General features: G+C 41.4%; 1 protein-coding gene across 1 annotated transcript; it reads left to right on the top strand.

Moving 5' to 3' along the window:
• The first annotated feature begins 818 nt into the window (after positions 1-818).
• On the top strand, positions 819-25,362 carry RAB20 (RAB20, member RAS oncogene family). The gene is made up of 2 exons (XM_032197024.1): positions 819-1,044; positions 24,273-25,362. The coding sequence occupies exons 1-2, from the start codon at positions 873-875 to the stop codon at positions 24,791-24,793; spliced, it is 693 nt and encodes a 230-aa protein (XP_032052915.1). The 5' UTR covers positions 819-872; the 3' UTR covers positions 24,794-25,362.
• Positions 25,363-26,289: the final 927 nt, after the last annotated feature.

Here is a 26,289-nt window from a genome sequence, read left to right as displayed (position 1 = left end):
CGGGAATACATATATGGTATATAAGCATATATACACAGGGGACCCAGAAAAGAAAAACAAAACAAAACACCCCCAAACTAGTTGCTTTGCTCCACCTGGAAGAAGCACTTTGAGCTGATGGGTTTATTTTCCCCAGCTTTTGGATTACGATGGGAATCTAGGAAGGAAACGGGAATCAGAGGTGAAGGTGCCACAGCAAACTACCGCCATGCAATGATCAAAGTGAAATAAAGCCCACAGGTTTCGCATGGCTCTGAATCGCATTCAGCATTATTATTTTGGAGTCTTTTGCATTTTTTTTTTTTTTTTTTTTAAGGATTTAGCATCCTTTCTGTTTGTGTAACTCCAGAGGTTTGCTATCTGGAGGGTATGTAAACCTGAACTGAAATTAGGTATCTCCGGAGGAAGCCTAAATCGCTTATCTGGGCAGTAAACGCAGAATAAGCAGGATTACTGGCACGGCTTGAGTAATACAGAAATACCGCTTTTTGAGCAGGTTTGCTTTGAACAAAATCTCGCTGTTCTGCCTGGAGCCAGGCGGCTGTGAGGACGCCTGCCCCTTTACCCCCCTTCCCAGTGTGTGGGGGCAGCCGACAATAAGGTGACTTCTCCCAGGGACACCCCAGATTCGCCTCCCCTCTCCCGGCCCCGCTCTGCCCCGTTTCTGTCCCACAAAAAAACTTTCCCCGGAGCTTTTCTCCAGGCCCGGGGCCGCGCAGCTCCCGCACGGGTCCCTCCCCCTGGCGCCGGCGGGGGCGGAGCGGGGCCGGGCCGGGCCAGGAGGAGGAGGAGGAGGAGGAGGAGGAGGAGGAGGAGGAAGAGCAGGGCCCCGGGGCTGGCGGAGCCCCGCGGCGGCGCCGTGTCGGTGTGCGATGAAGAAGCCAGACGGGAAGGTGGTGCTGCTGGGGGACATGAACGTGGGCAAGACCTCGCTGCTGCACCGCTACATGGAGCGGCGCTTCCAGGACACCGTCAGCACCGTCGGCGGCGCCTTCTACCTCAAGCAGTGGGGGCCCTACAACATCTCCATCTGGGACACGGCAGGTCCGTGGGGTTGGTATTGGGGCTGGGGGGGGAGCGAGCTTGCTGCGGGGACGTGGCTTTTCCACCGCCGGGCTCAGCAGGGGGAGCGGGGGGAGAGGAACCGCTGGGGAGCCGGGCAGCAAAACTTCTCGGTAGTTTCCGAAGAAAAAAGGACTTGTGCTTCAGCAGGGACGTGTTTTATTGCGTTTTTTTTTTTCTTTTTTTTTTTTCTAGTAAGCAGGACCCGCGAGGGTGGCTAGCGGTGGGCTGTGCTTCAGCAGAAGTGTGGCCAAAGGCTGGCTTCACCAAGATGACTTCTCTTACGCTACTCTGCTTTTATTTTTAAATATATGCTGTGAAATAATCGGGTCCGAGCTGAGCTGGGAAGCTGGAAAGCCTCCAGAGACTCTTCTCAGCAAGCCAGGCAAAGCACCCAGGCGATAGGCACCTTCCCGGGGGCTCAAAGCCTGGCTCCTTCCCCCCAGTTGGGGTTCACCCCACAGCGGGACCGCTTCGGGTGCTGCTGACCACGCAGCGCTGTGGCCGGAGCTCCTGTGGTTTCCTGAGCCCTGGCAGGGTGTCTGCTGGTGAAATGTGCCATGCTGGGAGCTGTGGCTTCCCCGTTCTTCCCCCCGGTTGGGAATTAGCCTTTCAGAGGCAGGCACGGCTCCTGGAGGGTCTCCCTGTTGGCTTGGTGCTCCTGCGGAGCGGTGCGAGTAGCTCTGGGCTAGGCAGCACTGGGACCCGTGGGCTGTGGTTGATCCTCTCGTTAGTCTTCTGAGAACTTGTAGCTCCCAGGGCACGTACGTGCCTTGTTTCTGGTGAAGAAGTAGTGGACCTTGTGGGTGCTACAACTCTGATGGTGATAAGATTAAATATGAGTTTTGTCATTGTTTGCTTTTTGCTTTTACGGTCCTTGTGCTTTTGTTGGCCACGACGTGTCTGCAGTCCTTGGTATGTGGGTATTACTCCTCCGTGGTGTCACTGTCATACCTCTACCAGAGGAGTGCCACCTAAGCTTTGAATTTTTATAGCAAGGAGGAGCTTAAAATTCAGTGCTGCGTTTGTTTATTAACCTGGCATTGCTTACTATTGAATTCTTATGAGGCAGTTACAGCGTAATCAAATACAGATACATTGTTCAGTGTAACTGTGTATGCACAGCTCTGTAGGAGAACCCAAAAGAAAAGATCAGCCTGGAGATGAAAAATGCTCCAGCACAGCAGTAGCGAATGTATGTTTATTTTTGTTTTGGCTTATCAACATTTTTCTGGGCACTGCTCTCTCCGTAGAAGTCCTCTTTATTTTATGTTTAGTCCAGTCTGGATGTTGTTTGTTATTGGTAGGGGTTAGGCAGCTGCCTGTAATAAGGTAGACGTTAATAATAAACTGAGAGTTTTTTTTACTGTGTTTTTACAAGATCAGACTTCAGTGACTGATGAGTATCAGTAATGGCGATAGATCAAAAGTTACTTATGTGTGGATATTAGTACTACCTCAGTTCAGTTGCTGATCCTCTGAATTATTTGAAACATACCATTTTTACTCATTGCTCTGGTCTTCTTGCTCTAGAAATATCTTACCTGTTTTCCAGATATAATTAAATCTGCATGCCGATGTGCTCGGGGTGCATGTTGTTGTGTTATCACTTAGTAAATCACAGAAATGCACACCTCACATCTACCAAGGGAAGTTTGAATAACAAATCAGCTCTCCTAGGTAGGGCTCCCCTCTTGGCTGTGCATTCCCACCCATCCTTATCCTGGAAAGATCAGCCGCTTAGTCTAATCTACATCTTTGATATTCTTATCCACAAGTCTTGTAAAATGGGTGTAAAGAAGTTGTCAGACTTGATTTTATTTATTTATTTTTTTTAATGTAAATGCTCACAGCAAAGAACTTGACATTTCCAGTTTTCCAATCTGATGATTATGGAAGAAGTTGTTTAGAAATTGCATTGAACCCAAGGAGGCAAATAAGCTACACAAGGAAGAATACTTGGGAGAAGCACTGTGTGCTTGCTCTGTTTTTTTTTTGTCCTCTTTCTTTTCTTAGCCACCTACTTTTGACTGTTTTTTCCATTGTCAGAGGCCTGGCTAGATGGTCCTCATGTTTCACCCAGTGTGGTGGAGCGGAGAATTGTTTGTTAACTCATATTCCCTGGATACAAATTATATTTACGTGTTTTGTTTGAGTCAGTTAATTCAAAGGAATTAAACAAACAAACCCCGATGTCCTTAAAGTATACAAAAGAAGAGGAAAACAGTCGAATTCTAGTGTTTGTTTTTTTTTTTTTTTTTTTGAAGGACTAGTCTGCTAGAGGGCCTTGGTCTCCAAAGCATCTGAGCGTATGCCTCGAGACCTTCCTAGCAGTATTTTTCAGACCCAGGGAACGTAAGCAGTAGCATCAGCCAGAAGAACATTCTGCAAACGAATCGGAGGCTGGAGGCTCAAGGGTGTCCAAGTGTGTGTGTGTCTGTCTTCTAGGCAGTGCTGACAGCAGCTTTGGGGTAAACCAAAGCTCTCTGCTGGGTGTTGGTGGGGTGCAACATCATGCTAGTAGGTTCTCTCTTCTCTCTGGCAGCACAAATGTACCTTGAAGCTCTGGGTCTCGGTTCTGCTCTACCTTTAAAGGCGTGTGGTGTTTTTGCTTAACAATTCAGTGGAAGTGTTTGGGGATTTCACGTGTGTTTTCTATGTCTTAATATTTCAAAAGGGAAAAACTTGTTTGTATGTTAGTTTTTGGTCTTTTGAATTGGACATTTTTCAGGTGATGCCCCCAGAAGCAAGGCTGTTTAACTATTAGTGGTCAGGATCCATTGTGTTGCTGGCGTGGTATCAAAGCAGCAGGCCAGTAAGTTAATCACAAGTATTTAACAAAATTCACTTCGTGATGCTGTGACTGCATTTTAAGAAAGAAGCCGGCTTTTGAATTTACCATGCGGTGAGTAATGCAGCATGGTAATGAACATAAAGGTTAACTGGGAAAGTGAGCTTCCCTTCTCTTCCTTCCTCTCATCTTAAGCTAGGTGGCTGAATGGGAGAACTGATTTGATTATCTTCTGTGAGTATTCGGCTCTCAAAGAAGCAGAGCTTAACTGTAGCAGTCTGCAACGGTGTTAGGTTCCTCGCTGACTTTGTCTTTGAGCCTCTTAACTTTGTTTTTGGAGGTGGAGGTCTATAGGGGGAGAAAAGAAACTACAGATGAGGTGGGTACTTGGGTTATTCAAAGCCCAAGAGGACCCCAAGGCAAGTGGGACAGCCTTTCTAAGCCAGGTGAAGGAGTGACAGAGTAGCAGCTGATGTTGGGTCTTGATCAGTGTTTAATGAGGTATGTTTGAGGAGGTTTAGAGGATATTACCCCAACAAGAGTCTTGGGCAGCAAGACTCATTCAGTGAGTCTGTGTGTCTGGCTGTGCTCAGGAGCCTGGAACTTAAAAAGGTAGGAGATGAAAACCACAGAGGATAACCTGTCTTAAGTTTGTTGCCTGTGAGTCATACTCTTGGTAACTGGACCCTGAGCTGTCTGAATTTTTGCTTTTTGCCTCTGGGAAGATTATCCTGCAGAATATGATGTTGGCCTCTGCATATGATAGCTGAGGACCAGTGCCTTCATGCGCAGAGCTTCCTTGTGTATGGTTATAGTCCCCACATCTTGAAAAGGAAGCTGTCAGAATGGAGATTCAAAGAGATGGGGTGGTTAGCTGCTGAGAAAAATCTCTTGTGTATTTGGGGAAGCCAATGAAGAGAGTTCACTGTCACCGAGCTCTGTATCTAAAGCCTATGAAGCAGGCTCAGAAACAGGAATAAAGGTTTTGCTTTCAGACGTCCGCAGAAGCCTAGTTTTGTTGTTGTGAAACATTGCACTAGGGGATTTTTCTGCAATGAATCTTCTCTGAGAAGAGCAGAGTAACTTGGGAGGTGATTAGAAGTATGAGGAAACAATGAATTGTACGGAGAAAGTCCTCAAGAAACTTCTGTTTTTTGTGTCCTACAACTTGAGAATATAGAGATGCAAAAGTCAAAGGTGACAAATTCTGCTGCTGACAGAAAGTGCTTTTTTACACAAAAGCAGTAAAAAAATTGGAAATACCTTGTCACAGGGAACTGTGGGGAAGAAAACAAAAACGTGAACAACACATGGGGGACAAAATCAACACATTTTCTTCATACAGCTGCGGCTAACTCACTTTATTGACAGGGGATTATGTTTCTATTGTGTATTTTTTAGTACTGACTCTTGAGGAGGCAAGCTGTTGGAGAGGGTAGGCCACTTGTTTGTTGTATTTAATACAGGCCAAGATGAGTGTCACGTATGGACCTCTCTGGTAATGTCTCTGTTCAGACTTCCACGTTAAATCCATGCTTCAATAGTAGCGTGCAAAGGGACTTCAGTAGTCCAGCCCGAGTGGGACACTGCCTGAAGGTTCAATACGACTCTCTCCAAATTGTATCGGTAACCTGGGATTTTTGCCTGGCTACAGCTGGCAATGTGTTATGGCACAACATCGCTAATGTTTATCAAGCCGTAGCTAAGGTTTGTGGCTTTGGAGTCCTCAGGAGCACCTCGATTTATGTGAAAAACGATGTTGTCTTTGCTTTTTAATTTTGGCCTGGAGTGGGGCCTGAGTTTTAGAGTCACACTGTAAAAGAGTGGAGAGGGATTAATCTTAACTGTTTTCAAGAGCATCTAGTGGGAAGGAAAACAAGGATGTGTTTGTCTAGTCTTTGGTGCATGATGTGTGTTCTTGTCTTCCTGTGAAAACTCTGCTTCATGTCTGTGGCTGATACGAATGAGTTTGTACAAGTCCTTGAATTGACTGAACATATCTATTTTCAAACCATGTTTTAAAGCCCCAAATCCTAGCTTGAAGCAGCACTGATAATCTCTGTAATGAAGAGCTTGTGCCTTTGGCATTGCATCCTGTCTTCCCTGCTTACTGAAGGAAGAGGTGTGTTTTCCAGATATCTCTGTCAAAATTGACGTGACAGCTGAAAGGTTAGTTTAAGTGATGACTGCCTGCTTAATGACAACACTGGCAAAATGTTTGTGAGAGAGAGGCATAAAAGAGGGAAATGGCTAGTCAGACAGTGGAAACAAAATGGCAGACTTGCTTCAGGGTTGCTGACAAAAAATGCAAATGTATGAAAATTCATCTTGCTGGTGGATCAGAAGCAAGGTGGGAAAAACTGTAGAAAATTTCAGAAGGATGGCCGTGGACTGGATTATTTGCTTCAGTAAATTTGTCTGCTAGTAGGGTGTGTGCGAAGGCTTAAATAGGTATTTTGTGCAAGAAAGCAAGTCATTAATGCCTTGTTGCGCTCTTCATTTTGAGCTTAATATCTGTCAAATGCGTACCTGAGCTGTCTATGAACACTCTTTCAACTATTTGGAGGTGGAGGGGAGGACACAGGGACAGAACGGGACGTGACACTCTTTTTTCCTTGCATCATCCTCATCTAGCTGGGTAAATAGTGGTGTGCTCCTGACACGTAGGCTAATTTGAGTATCTTAACTTCACGCTGTGATCACATATCATAGCTTAATTGTTTGGTGCACAACAATTATTTGCACTCAAGCCAATTGCCATGTGAGCTTCCAAGTGTTTGTTTTTTCTGTGGCAGCGTTTCTCTGGATGAACTGAAGGTGAACTTGGTAATTCCTTGTCCGAGTCACGTTGTAGTATTGCAAAACATCTAAACAAGTCACCTTTGTTTGGGTCTCCACAAAGAAAGACACTGAGACTGTGGTGGATACGTTCGGAGATGTCAGAAATTATGGAATAAAAAGAATCATTTTCTCTGCCAAGTCTGGCTGATTAGCTTTCTTCTGGGTGAACGTTGGGTAGGACCTTCTGGGATATGATCAAAAGGTGTCAGAGTTGTGATATGTTACTTTTCCTGTTTTGTTTTTGTTATATTAACTATAGCTTCATATGCAGTGCCCAAAGATGTGCGGGCCTAGGAAATGGATTAAAACTTAGCTTACGTGAGTGGTACTGCTGAGAGCAGAGGTGGTCAGAGGAAATGAGTTTTGGCTTTTTCTTGTCTGAATTTGAACATTGGCTCATTAGAGCAAAAATACATCCTAGTCTAGTTTGTAGCATGGTGGACACTTCATGGACAAGACTCCAGGAGGAGGGACATTCAGAACTTTCAAAATTCAAACAGGTTATAGTCACAAATTGCCTTACTGTGAATTAAAGCTTCTGTGCTTTCAGGTTATTTCTGTTTATTATTATTGAGCCCTCTCCACCCCCTTCAGTTCTTTCAATTTTCTTTTTGCTTTTTTTCTGTCATGAAAATAACTATTCGTATCCTCAGTTTAAAGAATATACCATTTTCCTTGTTTTTCTGGTCTCCAGGTTAATGAATTGAAGATTGAAACAATTATGTTCAGTAACCATTAAGTGTCTGACATAGATACCTCTCCCTCTTCCCACAGCATGTCCTCTCCCCAGTTGATCCAATGGCATTTCTCCCTTAATTCATTATATATTTAATATTCCTAACCACCGTTCTTATACTTAAGGATATTCTTATGAAATACAGGAAAAAGATGTTTTCCAGCCATCCAACTGCTCTTGTATACTTTGCTTAAAAATAATGGTTTTCAGTACTGCTGAAATAGCAGGGTGTATTTGTTCTACCATTTGTAGCTGATGACTACTTAACCTTAAAGGTGTATGGTTGAATATTTTGTATGACTTAAGTATTTGAGTTTTTATTCTTCTCTTAATTATATCATTATCCATAAAGTGAAGGGTGGCTTAGTTGGGCATTCAGGGAAATGTTGTTCCTGTAAGAATATATAAACCAGGCATCTCAAAGAAACAGTTTGTGAGGTGGGGCAAGGTAAGTGAGTGTAATATGCTTTATGAAGAACGTAAAGTAGAAGGTTAGTACATGGGAATAGCCTTTAAAAGAAAAGAAATACTTAAATTTTGAACACTGGCCGTATAACAACTACTTTAAATGGAGACAGCCAACTTTGGGATACCTGCTTGCACTCATGTTCCTAATGTACTGAACTGCAATGGTATAAAAACATACACGTGTGGTGGTGTGCCCTGGCTGAAATGACCTTCAGGTGAGCTCTTGCTCCCTTCCCTCCCATGTCCCGAGGGGTTTGGGCTGGCCGACTTTCCTGTCTGGCTGCGCAGGTTGCGACACTGCTGGGGCTGCGGATGAGTGCGGTTCTGTGCTTTATGCCATGAAACTTCTCAACGTTCGTTTTCTGTTCTTCATAGTGAGGTCTGTCGTCTGGATGTACAAATCTGGTGCTACTCTCTTATTAGCTCTCATATTTGGAAAGAAATAAGGCTCTGGGTTATTCAGAGGGTTTCTTGTTTGTTTATTATTTATTTCTACTCTGCTGTTTCTGGCAGCAAAAGATTTTATTTTATTCAGAAAATTGGGAAGTTACAATATCTGTAGTGATTTATGGTTTAAAAAAAAAAAAAACACAAAACAAACAAAGCAAGAGTCCTATGTAATTTAGTCATCATCCTCCAAGCTTTGTAAAAGGGATCATCACATCTCTTGGGTGACACGTGGGACACGTTTTGGAAAATAGCTGGTATAATGAGACTGATTTTTACTTATTTTTTTCTGAAAAGCAGTTACAGACTGCTTATTTAAAAATAAATCTTTAGTTTCATGAAACCAAAAACACCTCAAACTGCTCACCTCTCCCTGGTCCCTGCCTGTGTGCCTGCTGCTTATTTTTATGAGGAGGAACAAACACTCTCTTGGACTCTCCTTAGGACGTGAGCTTTCCCTCCCACAACAGGTAGCTGTCTGTATCATGTTCCTATTTCCCTTATCTCCTTTCCCCGTGTAGCATTGTATGCACCCTCCACGTTTCCACATTTTCCTTCTCAACTGTTGTTTTTTTGTTAAACCTTGGAAGCCCAGTGGCAGTGGAGTAGTTGCTGCCTTCCTTCTAGCAGAACAGTACTTTGTGACCTAGGGTTGCTGCCTCATCGCTTTCTTAAGACTAGAGGGGAAAAAAAAAAGGATGTAGCACATGCAAATCTGCAGTCAGTTCCCTTTCAGTAAGTGGCTTCCCCTCGTGTCATGAAGGTTCAATGGATGGATGCTGCACAGTGCAAGCAGATTGCTCTGCGTGGCATATGCTGTGTGTGAGTTCAGAACTGAGCTGTTTACAGGTCTTAGTGGTACTCCTTTTGTGCCAGGCTAGGGAGTGTTAATAAGACAAGATCAGTTTTATTTTACCATCCCTGTTTTGTGGTTTTTATTTCTTTAATCCTTAAATTAATGCCTATACACAGTGAATATTAAACATGCTCTTAAGAGTGCAGGCAGAGAAGCAAGAAGTGGAACTGGAAGGGAGAAGAAGTGCTGGAAACTGAAAGCCATGTCTTCATCTTCATCAGCAGATCTTCTGAAAACCCAAGTGCCATGTTCCGTGATGCGATTACCCAAATTCAGTAAACCTCTCCTGTTAAATCCCTGAGGCAGCTGTATGTCTGGCATAGTCTCCTGTTCATGGTGCTTGCTGAGGACAGCCCGCTGGGTCACCAGAACTTCCTCCTGCTTCTGACAGACAGCAGCTATCCAAGGGCATCCAGTGAGGGAGACTTCAGCTCAGTCAAAGCTGGTGGCAGCTGGTAATGAGCAGAAGCAATTGTGATTTTCTTGTGGATAAATTAGAACCGAATAAATTGAGTATGTTCTCAGTTGAGAATCTGCCTGAACTGATATTGAAACAAATCATTTAAAAATATGTCTGAGTGGGCCTAGGTTTATGTCCCTTGTTACTGATGTGAGATGATCTTCAGCAAATGAAATAGTAGATCTTTATTCGCTTTACAAGATCCATATCCTTCATTCTACCCATTCGACTTTCTACCCTGAATTACAATTTTTCAAATAGCTAGTGAAGGCTAGGCAATTGAAGTGTTAGAAACCAGGCGTTACTTGTAGTTATCTACTACAGCATGGTTTCATTTCACCATAAGACAGATCAACCTTAAATGCGAAGCACTTATCAAGTATCTGCTGGGGCAGACCATCTTTAGGTGCTTGCTGTTGGTCTGAGAAGGTAATTTTGTGAAGTAGTTCAGACAACTCTATTATTCGTTATGTGTGCAAGAACCATTTCTCAGTTTTAAAGCATGTGACACAAAAGGTCGCTTCTGACAACAACTGCCAGCTATCAAATGTTTTTTTTTTTTCTCTTTGTGAAATCTGGTCTCTATATTTTTCAGAATCTGAATGTTGTATTTCTGCATGTTGACTTTTTTTTTCCCCTCCTCAGTGGCAAACAGTGGTGACTACCAGCATTCAGCTGCTGTTTTACACAAGCTTCTAAAAGCTGTCATTTTGAAATATTTTAGCACTCTTCTTCCTGTCACGTAGTCCCAGTCAACTTGGAAAGGTACTGGTAAGATAAAAGATTTATGGAAGTAGTACTTGAGGTACCATCTGGATATGACTTAGCAATTAATTTTATCTCCAAAAGGAACCACGGCTGATATATTCAGGGCACATTTGGCCCTTTCTGTATGCCCTAGAGTGTCTGTACTGAACAAAGCCTTGTTGTGGAAGAACAGGATGATCTCTGGCTGTGGACAAGGGTAGGAAAGTGTGACCGGGTCACCCTAAATGTCCTCCAGGCTGATCACTGAAGGCTAAAAAATTACTGCTTCTGGTATCCTGGTGCCATGGTGGAAGCACGCCGGAGATCCTGGAAAATGTCTGAAGCCTGAACTTTTTTCAGTTTCTTTGTGGTTGGATACCTAAATTTAATTCACAGAGGACCTGCTTTCATTAGAGAAGAAAAATAGTGTATAGTTAAAGTGTTGCTGTCCTTAATTAGGATGTGTTTATTAAGTTTATGGTATTTCCTCACTCAAAGAATGGCATGATGTAAAATATTGTAGTGACTTGGTGTGTGTGTAGTCACCCGTCTTCAGCAAAATTTATGGGGAATTTCAATTATTAAAAGAAAAAAAGTCTGTATAAAGGTGACTAGGGTGAAAGTAAAGTATCTAATGAGGAAGCTGAAAAAACTAAGTAGACTTAAAACAGTGATAAAAATGAAGAAAAACAGGAAGCATTTCTCATTTGTGAGGGAACAGGCAGATGCTGATTGCTAACTGTCTTCACGGAGAGGAGGAATGACTAATAGTGCCAGGGTTTCAAAGGGTTTACTGATGTGCTTTTAGGAGAGCAATCTCAACCCCACCCGCCTCCGATTATTTTTTTATTATTTTTATTTTCTAATATCACACCTGTATCAATGTTTGCTTGGGTGAATTGGAAGCCAAGTTAACTCGCGGTTCTGTATTAAGTAATATAACACATCCAACTTGTCTTGAGTGACCTCCAGGGCCCTGCAGTGCTGGCTGAACTGTACTAAAACAAACCTGGCCCTGCATTCCTGTGTGAGCTAAGGACCAACTTCTCCCTTTGAAGAACAAACTTTGGGCGGGATCGCAGGCTTTGAAGTTCTCTTTTCTGGAGGTAAGGACCTGGTAACAAGCTCTGCTTAGCAATTGCACGAAGATTGTCTGCAGCGCTGGTTCCTCTGTGGAAAGGAATTGCAAATTTAAGGAAAAAGTATCAGATTTTGGGTACTGGAAAGGGAAACAAGCTGCTTTTAGAGTTTGTCCTGTGGAAAATTAATTGCTTTTCTGTAGGAGTGACTTTTCTTTGAGGCGACGAACTATTGTTCCAGAGGGTGTTCTGGCGAAAAGGCTTCTTGCACAACCCAGAGCTGAGAGTCTGACGTGGCCGTGGTGGTTTCAAAGCCCACTTCACTTCTGTAAGTGGTCTCTTTGTTACCTTCACTGAGCAATAGCTGGCTTTAAGCCCTGCTGCTGCAGTTAAGGAGTCGGCGTTATTGCTTCCTGCTGAACTCTTCCAAAGTAAATCCTAAGGTTATTTTTTTCCTCCTCCTAGTTTGTTTCTAATCATATCTCTCCTTAAGCAGGTCATATGCCAAATGACCAGTTCTTCTTTGAAGCAGCAGTTTTAAATTGCCTTTTAAACATAAAACTTAAGAAGAATTTTACATTGATGCTTACATTTTACTTTCTCAAATTCAAATTTCTCAATTCAGCCTTGCGCTCCTGCTCACACCTGTACTAAAGCTTCCTGATTTTAATTCTCTAGTGCTCTGCCACCTATACAGTAGAGGTGGTGTTGATATTGGAGTTCTGGCACGGTGTTTCCTCTTAGACAGAATGATACCGTCACACGAGTCTGGCATCACCTCATTTATTTTGCCAGACTTAAGCAGATAAAGTGTCTTCTTCTAAAACATCATAGTTTTGCAGGGAAATAGATAAATACCAGTGTCATTTTGTCAGTTTGTATTGCAGATACTCTTGAGATATGCTTGCTGGACTGGAAGGGCTAAGGTCATTTTTACATTGCATTTACAAGGCACTGCATTTCCAGACAGCTGAAAACTGCTTGAAGCTTCTGGGGTTATTTTCTTCTCCTAAAAAATACATATAGATCAAGAGAACTAAATATAATAGGTGGTTTGAAAAAGAGAAATCTCATTTAGCTAAATGAGAAAGTTACTTGGCATGGTAGAGGTGTCAATGGGACCTTTAGCTGCAATATATATTTATTTACAGGGGTACCTATTTATATATATATTCACTTACTGGCATACCCAAAGTTTTTGTTGGCAAAAAACACACTAGATACTGTGGTTAGGAGCATTTTTCCAAAATGTTTTGTGTTACAATAATACATGGTTTAAATTTAAAACTTTGGATGGAAAGCATACCGGTAGAATAAAATTAGCCTGTCAATGGGAACTTCTGATTTTGAAATGAAAATTCTTGTGAGTTGAAAAGTTTGGGCTTAGTTCTAGTAATAGTAGGGTGAGTTTTGATTTGTCAGCAAGAAAAAAAAACAACTTACGAAACAGAATGGACTCCAGCTCCTCTTTTATCCCAGAGAAGTTGAAAATAGTTCATGGGCTAAATCTTGTGGATAATGGGGATCATCTCTGATAGTATTTATTGTCTTTTATTATAAGAGTTATGCAGCTCCTTTGTCTGGTGGAGGCATTCCTGGTCAGATACCATGAACATGCATTTAGTCCAAAGACACTCAGCTGACAAGTCTATCTACAAAAAGACTATTGCAGTTAAAAACACGCAGACTAAACAAATGCGTAAGGTTACAAATATAGACTAATGGCCAAGCTAGGTTTTGTTTGCGCAACAATACGTGTTTTGTTGCAAGGTCCATTGAGCTGGTAGCAGATGACAAACCAAGCTCTTAATGTTTTGTGGTGTCCCAGAGCCCAAGAGCTGTTCCGAAACGTATGTGAAGCATAGAGATGAAAGTAATGAAGAATCGGGGTAACCAAGCAGTGGTGGTGACTCTGTGCTACAGTCTTGGTTATAGAGTAATGCAGAAATGTTGGAGAAAAGAGCTACAAGCATGGCTAATGGATTAGAGGCAAAGAGCCTGAGTGTGAAAAATTGTTGACTTCTGTGGCCTAATTAGAAGAAGGTTAAGTCATATAGGAGTATCTTTTAGTGAAGAGTAGGGTTTTTTTAAAGTGAATACAGCATAGGAATTTGTGGAATATTAACTCCTCTTTGGTTTTTCTATGAAGTACAGATTCTTCAGTTACAGGATGAGGGCTGAATGAAATCCTGTTGTTACACAGCAGACGAGACTCAAATGAGAATTACAGTGGCTGATCTCTGGCTTTACTCTGAATGTTTTTTTTTCTTTCCTCTCCTTTCTCTTTCGTTGGCTTGATCTCCTTAAACTTGTAAATGGGTCTGTCTTTGGGACCTGGTAAATGCTGGTAAATCTCCATTGCTGGTTATGGAATGAAAGTTTTCAAGGCTGGATTTAAAAAGTTTCTGGCTGAAACTGATTATTCTGACTGAATAATCAGGGATTTCAAAAGATGACTGAGCAATATTTATTTTATTGAGGATTGAGTGAGAGGATTTCATCTGCAGTAGCATTTTTTTTGATACTTCTGTGGCTTGGTATATTCTGAAGGAGGTAACGGTGGATCGACCTGCACCAATGTAAGTTGCTAGTTACGTGGTTTTAGTTTAGCTGCCTTTAGAATGAGAAGCTAACCATCCAAAAAAATAAAAAATAAACCCACCAAAAAATACCAAACCAACCCCAAAGCCGACTTTTTCTCAGTTTTGGTCGTGGACTTGTCAGAGGTGTGCTGGGAGTTAAGCCTATGTCTTTTGAGTCATTTCTTTAGCACCTCAGAAAAATGTTGTAACAAGATGTTTATTTTGGAGTTTCTACTAGTGTGTGCCTAGAAAGATAACCTTCTCAGAGGGTACAAAATAAAACTAAGCCTGTAGCAGAAGTTCCCATTACTTTCTGTTGTTGGAGAAAAGCGTATCACAACAAGCCATCATCTTCAGATAAAACTCAGATGATCTTGTAGATCATTAACCAAGTCTTTGGGTGTTTGGCATGTGACTCACAGTACGCTGTGCTGGCGTGGTTCTTGCGTAACTTCTCAGTGTGCTGTTTGTCCTACCAATAAAAGGCCCATTTAAGCGTACTTCTATGGAAAAGATCTCTTACGTGAATTGCACCGAAATATCACTTCTGAAATGCAAATGGAATCAATGTTTTAATAGCTATTAAGCAATCAGTTGAAACTGCTTGATCGATTGGCATAGTTCAATCTTAACAGCAGATGCTCATCTCGGAAAGTATGGAGGCATGAAGGTGCTTATTCCCCTGGTCATTCAGGACTGTTCTGTAATCACTCTGGGAGCATACAGCAAAAAAAAAAAAAAAAAAAAAAAAAAAAAAGAAAAGGAAACAAAGCCAAAATACAGCGATGAACATTTTTTCCTGATGGAAATCATAACAGCGGAAGGAAAATAAGGACAATTGCAGCTGTTCATTTCAGCTTGCTGTTAAGGTGACTTTCCTTTCGGAAAGGCTGTAAACCAGGAATCTCTAAAGAAATATAAAACTTGAATCTCTAAATATAAGAAGCATTAGCAAAATTATTCATCCTCTTAAGGAAAGGCTCCTATTTTAGAAGGTAGGTGACATGGCTAAAATTATAGGACAAAATCTTTTCCCTGTTTCATATTTGACAATCCCTTCTGAAACATGCCCTGCAAAACTTATTGGTGTATCTGTTATTTTTAGTTATATTTAAAGGGGAGGAGAAAGAAGTAGGCAAAAAAAAATCAGGATAAAATAATTTTTCATTATATTTATTAATATTTGTGGGTATAGAGTAATGAAATTTCTGTTCTCAGAAAGTAAAAGCCCCCTTTTTCAGATGCTTTCTAGTATTGCTGTCTTCCAGTGGTTCTTCTTGTATGTAAAGAGTCTGAATTGGTGCCTTTCCCAGCAATGCTGGTGGTGATTACAACTGGAGAAAAAAAAATTGAATTCATATGCTGGGTTTGTATTGGAACAAGCAAAAAGAGCAGAAAGGAAAGAAAAAAAGGCAAAAAGGAAGGGGATTTATTGGATGGGAATCCATTTTTTTTTTTTTCCAAATACTACCATGTTTTCCTCTCTTTTTCCATGGAGACTATATTAATACCTGTTAAATATTTAGGCATAAATATGAAAAGTTACCCTCCAAAGATAATTTATGCTTCTTTTTTCAATTGCATTTAATTTTTAATTTATTTGCCTTTTCACATAGTCCTTCAATTGTTCATCACTGAATTTTTCATCTTTTTTTTTTTTTTTTTTGATTCTGAAAAAACTTTTAGGTTTCCTAATAACAGAGTTTATGTATGTTTGGATATGTTTTTTGGATCACTAGCGGCAGATTGCTGGGCTTCTCAAAAGTATCTCTTTAATATTTTTATTTACATAGACGGGTGCAGCTTAATCTCTCAGGATAAAAGCCATCCTGTGGTATCATAGCTCATAAACCCGTGATTACAGTGTCAAGGTATTTCCTGTTTTATGAAAACCATTCTCTGCCTCCAACTTGATAACTGGTTGGATTTTCTTGAGTAAGTTATCAGGCTGTTCGGACAAAATTAGAACAATAAACTGAATATTTTAATATTTGAAAGAATCCTCCTCTGTAATCTGCCAGTAGATTGTGTTAAGCTCTCTGTATGTGAATTCAATGGAGACTGGCTTATAGTGGGATAATGTAATGCCACATCCAGGTTGGGAAGATAACATTTTCCTTTTGTACAATAGTGCACTGAGTTCTTGAGGGCTGCCTTTTATTTAAATGCCACTAAATTAAATGTATTTGAAAACATCTTCTGCTTCATTGTTTATAGTTAGTGGGGCTTTTCTGTCTCTGATGAGTAGTTCAAACATTGTTCTTTTGAGTTTGGGACTTGCCTCCATTTGAGTATTGTTCTCTATTTTCATGTGAAGATGCTCGTCCTGCTTGAAACAAACTTCCTGCCTGGACACCAGCTCTTAGGGCAGTACTGGAGCTCATTCAGCATATTTCCTTTATTTATAAGGCAGTATAAATTCCTAAATGCTATCAGGCCTGAGGGGTTTTAAGCAATTCATAGCTAAAGATGATGCAGTGGATAAGTTGTAGTCTTTCTAGTCTTCACTTTTTATGTCCAAGTGAAACATTTGTTAACGGGGGGGTGTTATTTGTAGGAAGATAATTAAAGCTGCCTGAAGGACAGTGCTCAGGTTGAAGGCAAGACAAGAAATTGCAAAAGCGAGGAGTGAATGATGGCTCCTGCTTGTGTGGTTTTCATGCTCACACTGAAGGGCTGTGTTGCAGAGAGCTTTACAAGCCTCGGATGCTTCGTGTTTGTAGAGTGGGAACTTTTGCAGGGTGTTTGCCAAATTCTGAAGGAGTCTGAAATTCCATGGTTGTTCTTTAAGGTAAAAACATAGAGATTTAAGGGAGAAGATTGTCTATTTGGCCATTTAAAGTCTTCTTTTAATATGAGACAGATACCTCACTTAGCAACTGGGAGTAAGTTACATCTGGAAATGCAGTAGGATTGTCCCAGTCCTATACTACATACAGGTTGCTTTCCTGGCTGTTTGGTTCTGACAATTTTTCTTCAGAGGGATATACTGAAGAATCTTCCTTTTTGTTCTTTGTTCATCCAACCAATGCAGCTTTTTTTTTTTTTTTTTTTTTTTTTCTCTTTCTACTTTACAAGATGAAAGTGAAGCCCTTTGGGTATGAGATCAGGACTTTCCTATGTTTACATTATGTTCTGCTGTGGCCAAGGCATCCATACACTTCATCTTAATAACTTAAGTAGGTTCTCATGAAGTAGGGCATAGTTCACACCTTGAACGTTGATTAGCTTCTGAGTAATTAATATAAACAAAATAAATGTTGTCTTGATCTTTTAGTAGAGCTAGAGGTCAGTTGTACTCTGAAACTTCCATGCACCCAAGTATATTCTCTCTTATACCATTGTAAATGTAAAATACCAGGTAAAGGCAAAGCGTAAGTGAATTTTCTAGTTACTCAGCATTAAATGGTTTGGTGTTTTGTTTTTTTCTTTTCCCCTCTCCAAAACTTTTATTCTATGGGGAATTTTGTCTTGGAGCAAAACCAAATGTTGACATTTCAAGTGGATCAGGAAATCGTGTATTCAAGCAGCTTCTGGGTATGTGAAAAAATTGAGCTCTTCAGTGTTCTCAGGCTCATTTGTTTCCGCTAATTCCTACTTATGTCCTCCATGCTAATCCTTTGTGATGGAGAGCTTTATTTTTATCCGCAGGTAACCACAGGCATAGTCCAGCTCTTCTTAATAGAGTTCCTGGCTGTAAGGGAAATACGTTAAAGCTGTCTAGAAGGAATAAATATCAATATTGATCAAGAAGTGACGAACTCTGACTTCATCAATGTCAAAACTTTACAGCCAAAGTCACATGTAGGCAGGGGAATTTTCCTGAAGCCTTCAAGGACCTTTATTGCTTGCTTTTTGATAGTCAGCCTGTGTTTTGGTATACGTGTGCAAACAGAAATCTCGGTTTCTAGCCAAATTATTTCCCCTAATGTCAGTTAAAGAATCATAACATTACCGGTCTGTCTGCAAACAGAAGGAAATGCTGTTTATTAAGAAGGAGCTTCTGTGTATGGTCTTGTGATTACATGGATGTTCCTACTGAAGCAAATCAAGAGCATCAGGCCCACCCTTTGAACCTCTGTCTTGCTGCAGCTGAATCTGCGTTTCTTTCTAGTACTGTTCTCTGTGCTGTCTCATGGGTGTCATACTTCAAGGGAAACCAGCTGCTGTGATCTTTTTGGACTTCAGCAAGGCTTTTGACATGGTTTTCCATAGGATCCTACTGGACAAAATGCCCAGCATACTCCTTACCAAAAACATCATACGATGGGTGAGCAATTGGCTGACGGGCAGGGCTCAAAGGGTTGTGGTTAATGGGGCCACATGTGGCTGGTGGATGTCACTAGTGGGGTCCCTCAAGGCTCCATTTTAGGGCCAGTCCTCTTCAATGCTTTTATAAACTATTTGGATGTAGGACTAGACGATGTTCTGAGCAAATTTGCCGATGACACCAAACTTGGAGGAGTTGTGGACTCTGATGAGGGTGGAAAGGCCTTGCAGAGAGACCTGGACAGATTGGAGAGCTGGGCAATCACCAACTGCATGAAGTTTAACAAAGGCAAGTGCCGGGTCCTGCACCTGGGATGGGGCAACCCTGGCTTTACGTACAGACTGGGCGATGAGACGCTGGAGAGCAGCCTAGAAGAGAGGGATCTGGGGGTTATGGTTGACAGCAAGTTGAATATGAGCCAGCAGTGTGCCCAGGCAGCCAGGAAGGCCAACCGTATCCTGGGGTGCATCAAGCACAGCATTGCTAGTTGGTCGTGGGAGGTGATTGTCCCGCTCTACTCTGCGCTGGTGCGGCCTCACCTCGAGTACTGTGTGCAGTTCTGGGCACCACAGTACAAGAAGGACATTAGACTGTTGGAGAGTGTCCAGAGGAGGGCAACGAAGATGGTGAAGGGCCTAGAGGGGAAGACATGAGGAGCGGCTGAGGGCACTGGGCCTGTTCAGCCTGGAGAAGAGGAGGCTGAGGGGGGGGACCTCATCGCAGTCTACAACTTCCTCATGAGGAGGAGTGGAGAGGCAGGTGACCTTTTCTCTGTAAACACCAGTGATAGGACCTGCGGGAACAGTGTTAAGCTGAAGCAGGGGAAGTTTAGGCTGGACATCAAGAAGAGGTTCTTCACCGAGAGGGTGGTTGCACACTGGAACAGGCTCCTCAGGGATGTAGTCACTGCACCAAGCCTGTCTGAATTTAAGAGGCGTTTGGATTGTGCAGTCAGTCACATGGTCTAAACGTTTGGTCTAAAATTAGACCTGAGCAGTGCCAGGAGTTGGACTTGATGATCCTTATGGGTCCCTTCCAACTCGGGATATTCTATGACTCTATACTTCATTTTCTTTCCTGTTTTGGCTACCGCCTTAGGGCACAATTCCTGTTTAACTTTGCATGTGCTTAGATTCAGACTCTCTTTTAAAAGAGAACTAGAATTCAGAAGGGAAAATCTAGGTGGTACATTGTGTTTGTGCTTATTCCTCCTGCTCAAATTACAGTAAAAAGAAAGCCTTGAAAGAGATCTGGCTTTATGGGCTGTCTCAAAAACTTTCTGGACAATTTTGCACTTTTGTTTATTTTGAATACAGTACTAATATACTTCTACCACTCACCTTTGTAGTTTTCCACACAACATGTTTACTTTAAAAACTCAGAATTTGGGACCGTTTTCAGACTTAGGTATCAGAATAACATCACTTTTTTCAGTGTTTTCTGGAAGACCTTTTCGGCTCCTTAGTGTTCAAGGTGTTATATTCCCTCAAGACTTCAGGTAACAGCCTGTTTTGCATTCTTCTGTGTGCTCAGCATTAAGAGATTTAAAACTAGTTTTTCCAGTGGAAGATGCCTTGGAAGTGTGTGTGGGAAGTCATGTTTAGAAGCTGCGGTGAAAGCCTTTGCAGAGGTGTTAGGTAAGGAACAGATTTAAATCTGGCTGGAGGAAATTTTTACTCTCCTAAACATCAACAGCGACTCCATAAGTGACCTGGGGTCTCATTCTCCAGGGTGGCCAGGGACAGAGCTCCAGGAAGCAGCTGGGGACAGCTGATCCCATGGCTGGGAAGGGAAGGGCAAGCTTGGTCAGGTTGTGGTCCTGTCTGGAACAAGCCTTCAGGTGGGCTGCAGCCACCCAGCTGTAGGTCAGGCTGGCTAGATCAGACATAGGCCTTCAGTTCTTGTCTTAGAAGACTTCAGAATCACAGAATCATTAAGGTAAGCCCTCCAAGATCACCTGGTCCAACCACCCCCCTACCACTAATGTCACCCACCAAACCGTGTCCCCAAGCACCACATCCAACCTTTCCTTGAACACCCACAGGGACGGTGACTCTGCCACCTCCCTAGGCAACCCGTCCCAGTGCCTGACTGCTCTTTCTGAGCAGAAATGTCTGTTTCCAATGTGAACCTCCCCTGGCATAACTTGAGGCCATTCCCTCTAGTTCTATCACTGGTTACCTGTGAGAAGAGGCCGACCCCAGCTCCCCACAGCTTCCTTTCAGGTAGCTGCAGAGAACAATGAGGTCTTCCCTGAGCCTCCTCTTCTCCAGACCAAACACCCCCAGTTCCTTCATCCGCTCCTCACAGGATGTGTTCCAGGCCCTTCACCAGCTTCATAGCCCCTCTCTGGACATACTCCGGGGCCTTGATGTCCTTCTTGTAATGAGGGGCCCAAAGCTGAACACAGTGCTTGAGGTGTGGCCTCACCAGAGCTGAGTAAATCTGGCCTTGCTCATTTATCAGGCTGGCCTCTTGCAAGATCTGCTTTTCCCTTCTTTTTCCAGTGGGTTTCTTACAAGCTTTAGGGTCCTAAGGTCCATTTGGCTCCAAATTCTTTGCTTATGGCAATCGCCACAGAATTTTGAAAATGCTTCTTGGCTGTGCTGCTCCTGAGTGGGTGAAGAATACAACAAGATTTCATATGTTTGCTGGAAGAGCCTTTGTAATACAAATGGTGCTGCAGGGAGTGATACAGCCATAGGGGTTTTGAACTGCTTAAAATAAGGCAAAACATAAAGAAAAACTGAAATTAGTTTTCATTGCTTGGCTTTAAAAAATTCCCTAATATTATTCTTTCGTTGTTGATCTTATTGTTCTTGCAATTCCTTTGATTGCAAATTATTTGATATAGTTCTGCCACTCTTCCCTGTTACCTTTCTTTTTTTGCAAGGGTGAAATTGTTTCATCCTTTGATCCAGGGTTTGCAGTTTTATCTAGCTGACTGTGTAAAAAGGCATGTTGTTGGAGTGGGACCAGGTCCTTCCAGACAAGGAAGTAACTGGTCCTAAGAGAAGGATGGCTATCTCTCTGTAGTAAGTTTTTCACGTTATGTCTGATATTATTTTGACCTTCATTATATTGACTGAGACCTTGAGGATAGTTGAGATTCTAATTTAAATTCATTGCACAGTTTTGACGGGGGGGAGTTCTGCATATTCCCACCTATGAGTGCTACCAGTGGTCTGCACAAGGAGACTGTGCAGAAAAGTAAATTATGCATTTTCTGCATGTTTATGTAGATTAAGATGTGTGGGTGAGCAAAAGACTGTCCATAATTCCTCCAATATAATTAATCCCTTATGCAAGGAAAATTCTTCTTTCTGCTTTTTACCCTTTTCAACAATATGTTAATTGTAGGAATAGTCGGTTCGTGGTTAGAATGTAATTGTGTCGTGGTTTATATTGTGCTGTGCAAGATTAGATTAGCATACAAATTCCATAAAACAAGCAATACTATTGTTCTAGCATTCGGTTGCTGTAGCAAATGATTTTGGGGGCTGGATTTAAGCATCTCAAGTGGGAGAACGAGGAGAATATACGTTCCATTGTGGCTTCCAGACCACAGTATAATAAGGATTCTGATGAAAACAAAGTAGGTCATGGCACAGACTTCTCCTAAAAAAAAAATATGGAGATTTCTAATAACTCACAGTGCAACAGAAAGAACAAATATGAACGTGAGATTTGAGGAGAAAGTGTGAAAGTACTGACCTCCTCCTTCCCCTACACCCCAATCTCCCTTGTTCTTACCTAGCATAATGAAGCAAGGGCATCTCTTCTTTTCTTTATTCCCCCTTATTTCTGATTTCTACATCACTGGTTAAAGAACTTTTTTTTTCTGGAGGAAAACAAATCAAAAGTTATACAAAACTGCACAGATGCATAAACGTTGTGTAATAAACGTTGTGTAATGCTTTCCCAAAAGCCGTTCACTGAATTTTTGACCTCTAAAATGTGATAAAACAGCAATTTCCATTATTCACTCTGTAGGTAAGCATTTAAACTACATGCATGCATTTTTGATGGGGTATCCTCATTTTCTGTGCTAAGAGGAAGTAACCCAGAGACTACCCAGAGAATTTATACACATCCATTTATATCCTTTTTCAATCATTCACCATCATTTTTGTTTTAACTATTTGATTATTGTTTATTATGAGTATTTTTACTTACACAAGTTTTCACCATTTCTGGGCATCCACACCATCTTCCTTTATACCTCTCTATATTTTACTCTGCATGCTTTTAGATTAATTTCTTTAGCGGTTACCAGAATTTCAGTCAGTGTTGAAGGACTCAGATGGATTTCATATTTTTAGTTCTGTTTTCCAGTTTTGTTTTACTGATACTGTGATACCTTTGATACTAATGTACTGATACCTTGTCTCTCTTCTGGCCGCCATGGAGTAGTGTCCTGAGGTTTCTCAAAGGACTGTGTACAGTGACTCAAAGGTCTATTTTAAATTCTGTTCCTGATGGGAGGTAGGCTCTAAGTTACCTTCATCATGTGCGTCTTCATGTGGCAGATATGTTTTCCTAATACACGCTGACCTGTGTCTTTTGGCATGGATTTCTACCTTTCCTGTTCTACAGTCATTCGCAATGATTTTGTGGTACTGTAACTCTTGGTGATCAGTAGCTTCCTGAAAAAAAAACAACACACAAATGTAACCAGATCATTTCCAGATTTTCTATAAATGGAGGCCCTGTGCGAAGAGACCATATGAAAAGTGTTGATAAATGATGTTAAATGTTCAAAAGAGTGTAGTTGGAGTTGTATTCTTGGCTCTCTGTTATTTCCTTTGTTCGTTCACAGTTCTGTTCTGTAGCGACCAAAGGCTGGCTCCAATGGCTATTTGAAGTCTTGTGCATTTAATCTTTTTCTCAATCAAGTCTGGGGAAGAAAAGTGAAGGTGCTAGAGCAAAATTCCTTATGTCCTAGATGTTTGGAAAAGTTGCAGTTCCCTGTCAGAAAGGAAAACACTGTTTGTCTGTCTTGAGTCTCATTTCCCTTGGTCCCTTTGCAGCCACTGAAGAGCAATGTTTCCTTCTCAGAGTTTAAGGTAGAATCAGTTTTGTCTTCCAAGAAACAAGTCAGAAGGAGACCATTGAGGCTTAGGTGGAAGTGATGTTAGGTATTTGCTGGATGATGATTAGGAAAAAATGTTTTGCTCTAATTCGTGGTTATTGAGTGAGTTGGGACAACTAAATTGAAAGGTAAATCACAGTTAAAGTGAAGTTATGGTTCATTTGTATCTGTTTAATGCCCTAAAAAGCATAAGTACTTATGATGGGACAGATGCATAATAATATAGACCATATACGGAAGTATTAAATGACAAGGAGTCTCTTCCTGTAAAGCCAGTGTACCTGAGAACAGTGGACATGTAACATAGCACTAAATTGCTTATGAAAACCTTCAAAATCTAGGAAGAAATGGTCTTTGATCCAGATTTCTGAACTAGATGTACTTTGTAAAGTATGTATGTACTCACTTTGTACTGACTAATAAACTGTAGCAGAACTTGACACAATAAAACTTACTTTGTGTTTATAAATGGTCCAATAGGTGGAAGGAGACATCTGTGGATGCAATCAGGGTAGTTACTCACGTGACATAAACCAATGTTTTTTTTTTTTTTTTTTTTTTTCTGCAACTCTGAATGCTTTGTCACACTTGCACAGTCGCTCATCTTTACAGGTTCCCTGCCCTGAATCAGTGTGCAGTGAGCTGAGCTGTTCTGTGGCACAGTTGCACTCTCAAGGAGAAGTTTAAAAAAAAAAAAAAAAAAGTGCTAAAAGTAACATATTTTACCTTCAGTGCTCTATCCCATTTTGTGAAATTGGCTTAAAATTTCTTAGACTCTTTTACTTGGTTAATGATCTAGCTTCCAGTACACTAACTTCTTTTGTGTTTAAACCTTTGCCAGGACGGGAGCAGTTTCATGGCCTTGGGTCTATGTACTGCAGAGGAGCAGCTGCCGTGATCCTCACGTATGATGTGAACAGCCTCCAAAGCCTGATGGAGCTGGAAGACAAATTCTTGGCGCTGACGGACAGTGCAAGTGCTGACTGCATTTTTGCTATTGTTGGAAATAAAGTTGACCTCACTGATGACTGTGCTTTGCCACCGGATGAAAATAGGCCTGAAAAGTCTGTTGCCAGCTGTGGCGCAAAGGTGCGAAAACAAGTCCGTGCAGAGGATGCGATTGCACTCTATAAGAAGATACTGAAATACAAAATGCTAGATGAGAAGGATGTTCCAGCCGCTGAGAAAATGTGCTTTGAGACCAGTGCAAAAACAGGATATAAGGTGGACTACTTGTTCGAAACTGTGTTTGAGATGGTAGTGCCAATAATTGTAAGGCAGAAAGCTGAAGGGCCACCGCAAACTGTAGACATTACTGACTACAAGCCAGCAAAAAGGACAAAATCTGGTTGTTGTGCCTGAAACATTTATGTGACGTAAGAAATGGGAGGGACTGTTCACTCTAGCAGACTGAAGACTAAGAAGTTCTTACAGTTCACCAGAAAACAAAAGTGAAAGAATAAATAGACTGTAATGGTTTATGTGGGAGAAAATAAAAAGCCCCACCCACAGCCAAGTCTCCTGAATATTAAATGTTTCTGGGAAACTCTGTGTATGAGAATGTGAGTGAAATTATGGAGGAGGACTTGCCAGTTTCCAAGGGCTCAGAAGGCAAATTGTGTTAGTACGTTTGGTAAAGACAATCATTTGAACAGTTGTGAAGGAGTCTTATTTTTAATGACTCACCATTTCATGTTGCATATAAATGATCTATTTGTATACTCTATACAGTTTTCAAATGATAATCATCTTCCCCCTTGTGATTCTAACTTTGGAAGATTGAACACATGGTACTTTTTTATTCTTAAAGAGAAAAAGAAAATCCAGATATAATTTATATTTGTAGCTAATAAAGTGATTACAGTCTTCTTATGTCAAATATGACACTGTAAGATTCAGAAGCTGTACTATTAAAATCACTGTGGATATGTGCTCTTCGTATGGAGACTTTATTTACGTGAATTGTAATGCTGGCTTTCATGTATTAACAGAGCAACATCATAGATCTTGCTGCTGTAAATGGAAGTTGCAGAAGGAAGTTTTTTCCTTCGTTTGTCTCATGTTATTTCTTTATGTGGAGAAGCAAATTTTTTTTTGTTTCCTTTCTGAGAAGGAGGGAAAGAAACAAGCATGATACCTCTTTATGGTGACTGATACCATAGTGTTGAAAACCTGGGTTCTTCATTCCTTCCAACTCCTCCTTGGCTATGCCCAGACAAATCCATGTATTTGATTTTTATCAGCTCTGCTATACTACCTGGGGGGGAGTGAGAACTGGTATTTTCTGATTTATAACAGGAGGAAGGGAAGAGAAGGGGCGTGTTGTATTCCTTTGTGCAGCTTTCTATTGTACTAAAGAGGTGCATGGTGTCCCTTCTGACCGCAGTAGAGGACAGGTTATTACTTCATACTGCTCCTAGAGCTTCCCAACCCCCCCCAGCTACAAAGAACTCATGCAGTGGTGCAGTATCTCACACTGAGACATGGTAACCAGAGAGAAGATGGTTAGTAAAAACAAAACATTGCTACTACTGGGGGAAAAAAAAAAATAGCTCGTGTGTTTCCAGTTCTGCAAGTTCTTGTGTAGAGTCTCCTTCGTCTTCCTATGGATGCTTCTGGCTTCATTTCCTAAAACTAAAAGGTTAGCTGTTCATATGCTTTGTCATTGCCTTTTTCTGTCCCACCCAGCTCATGGTTGAGTAGTAGATAGGAAGACCATTGCTAAATAAATAAGAAATTAAATTATTATTAAGTATATCTTAAATATTTTTATTTTCACAAGTATGTCCTCTTGAGCAGTTTAGCTTCTCTGCAGCAAGTTGAAGGTCAAAGCAGCTTTATTTGCTGCTTTCAAGTTA

This window comes from Aythya fuligula, chromosome 1 (genome assembly GCF_009819795.1).
Source record: "Aythya fuligula isolate bAytFul2 chromosome 1, bAytFul2.pri, whole genome shotgun sequence".
Taxonomy (NCBI): Eukaryota; Metazoa; Chordata; class Aves; order Anseriformes; family Anatidae; genus Aythya; species Aythya fuligula.
Note: the sequence above shows the minus strand (reverse complement) of the source record. Positions and strands in the feature narration are given on the sequence as shown.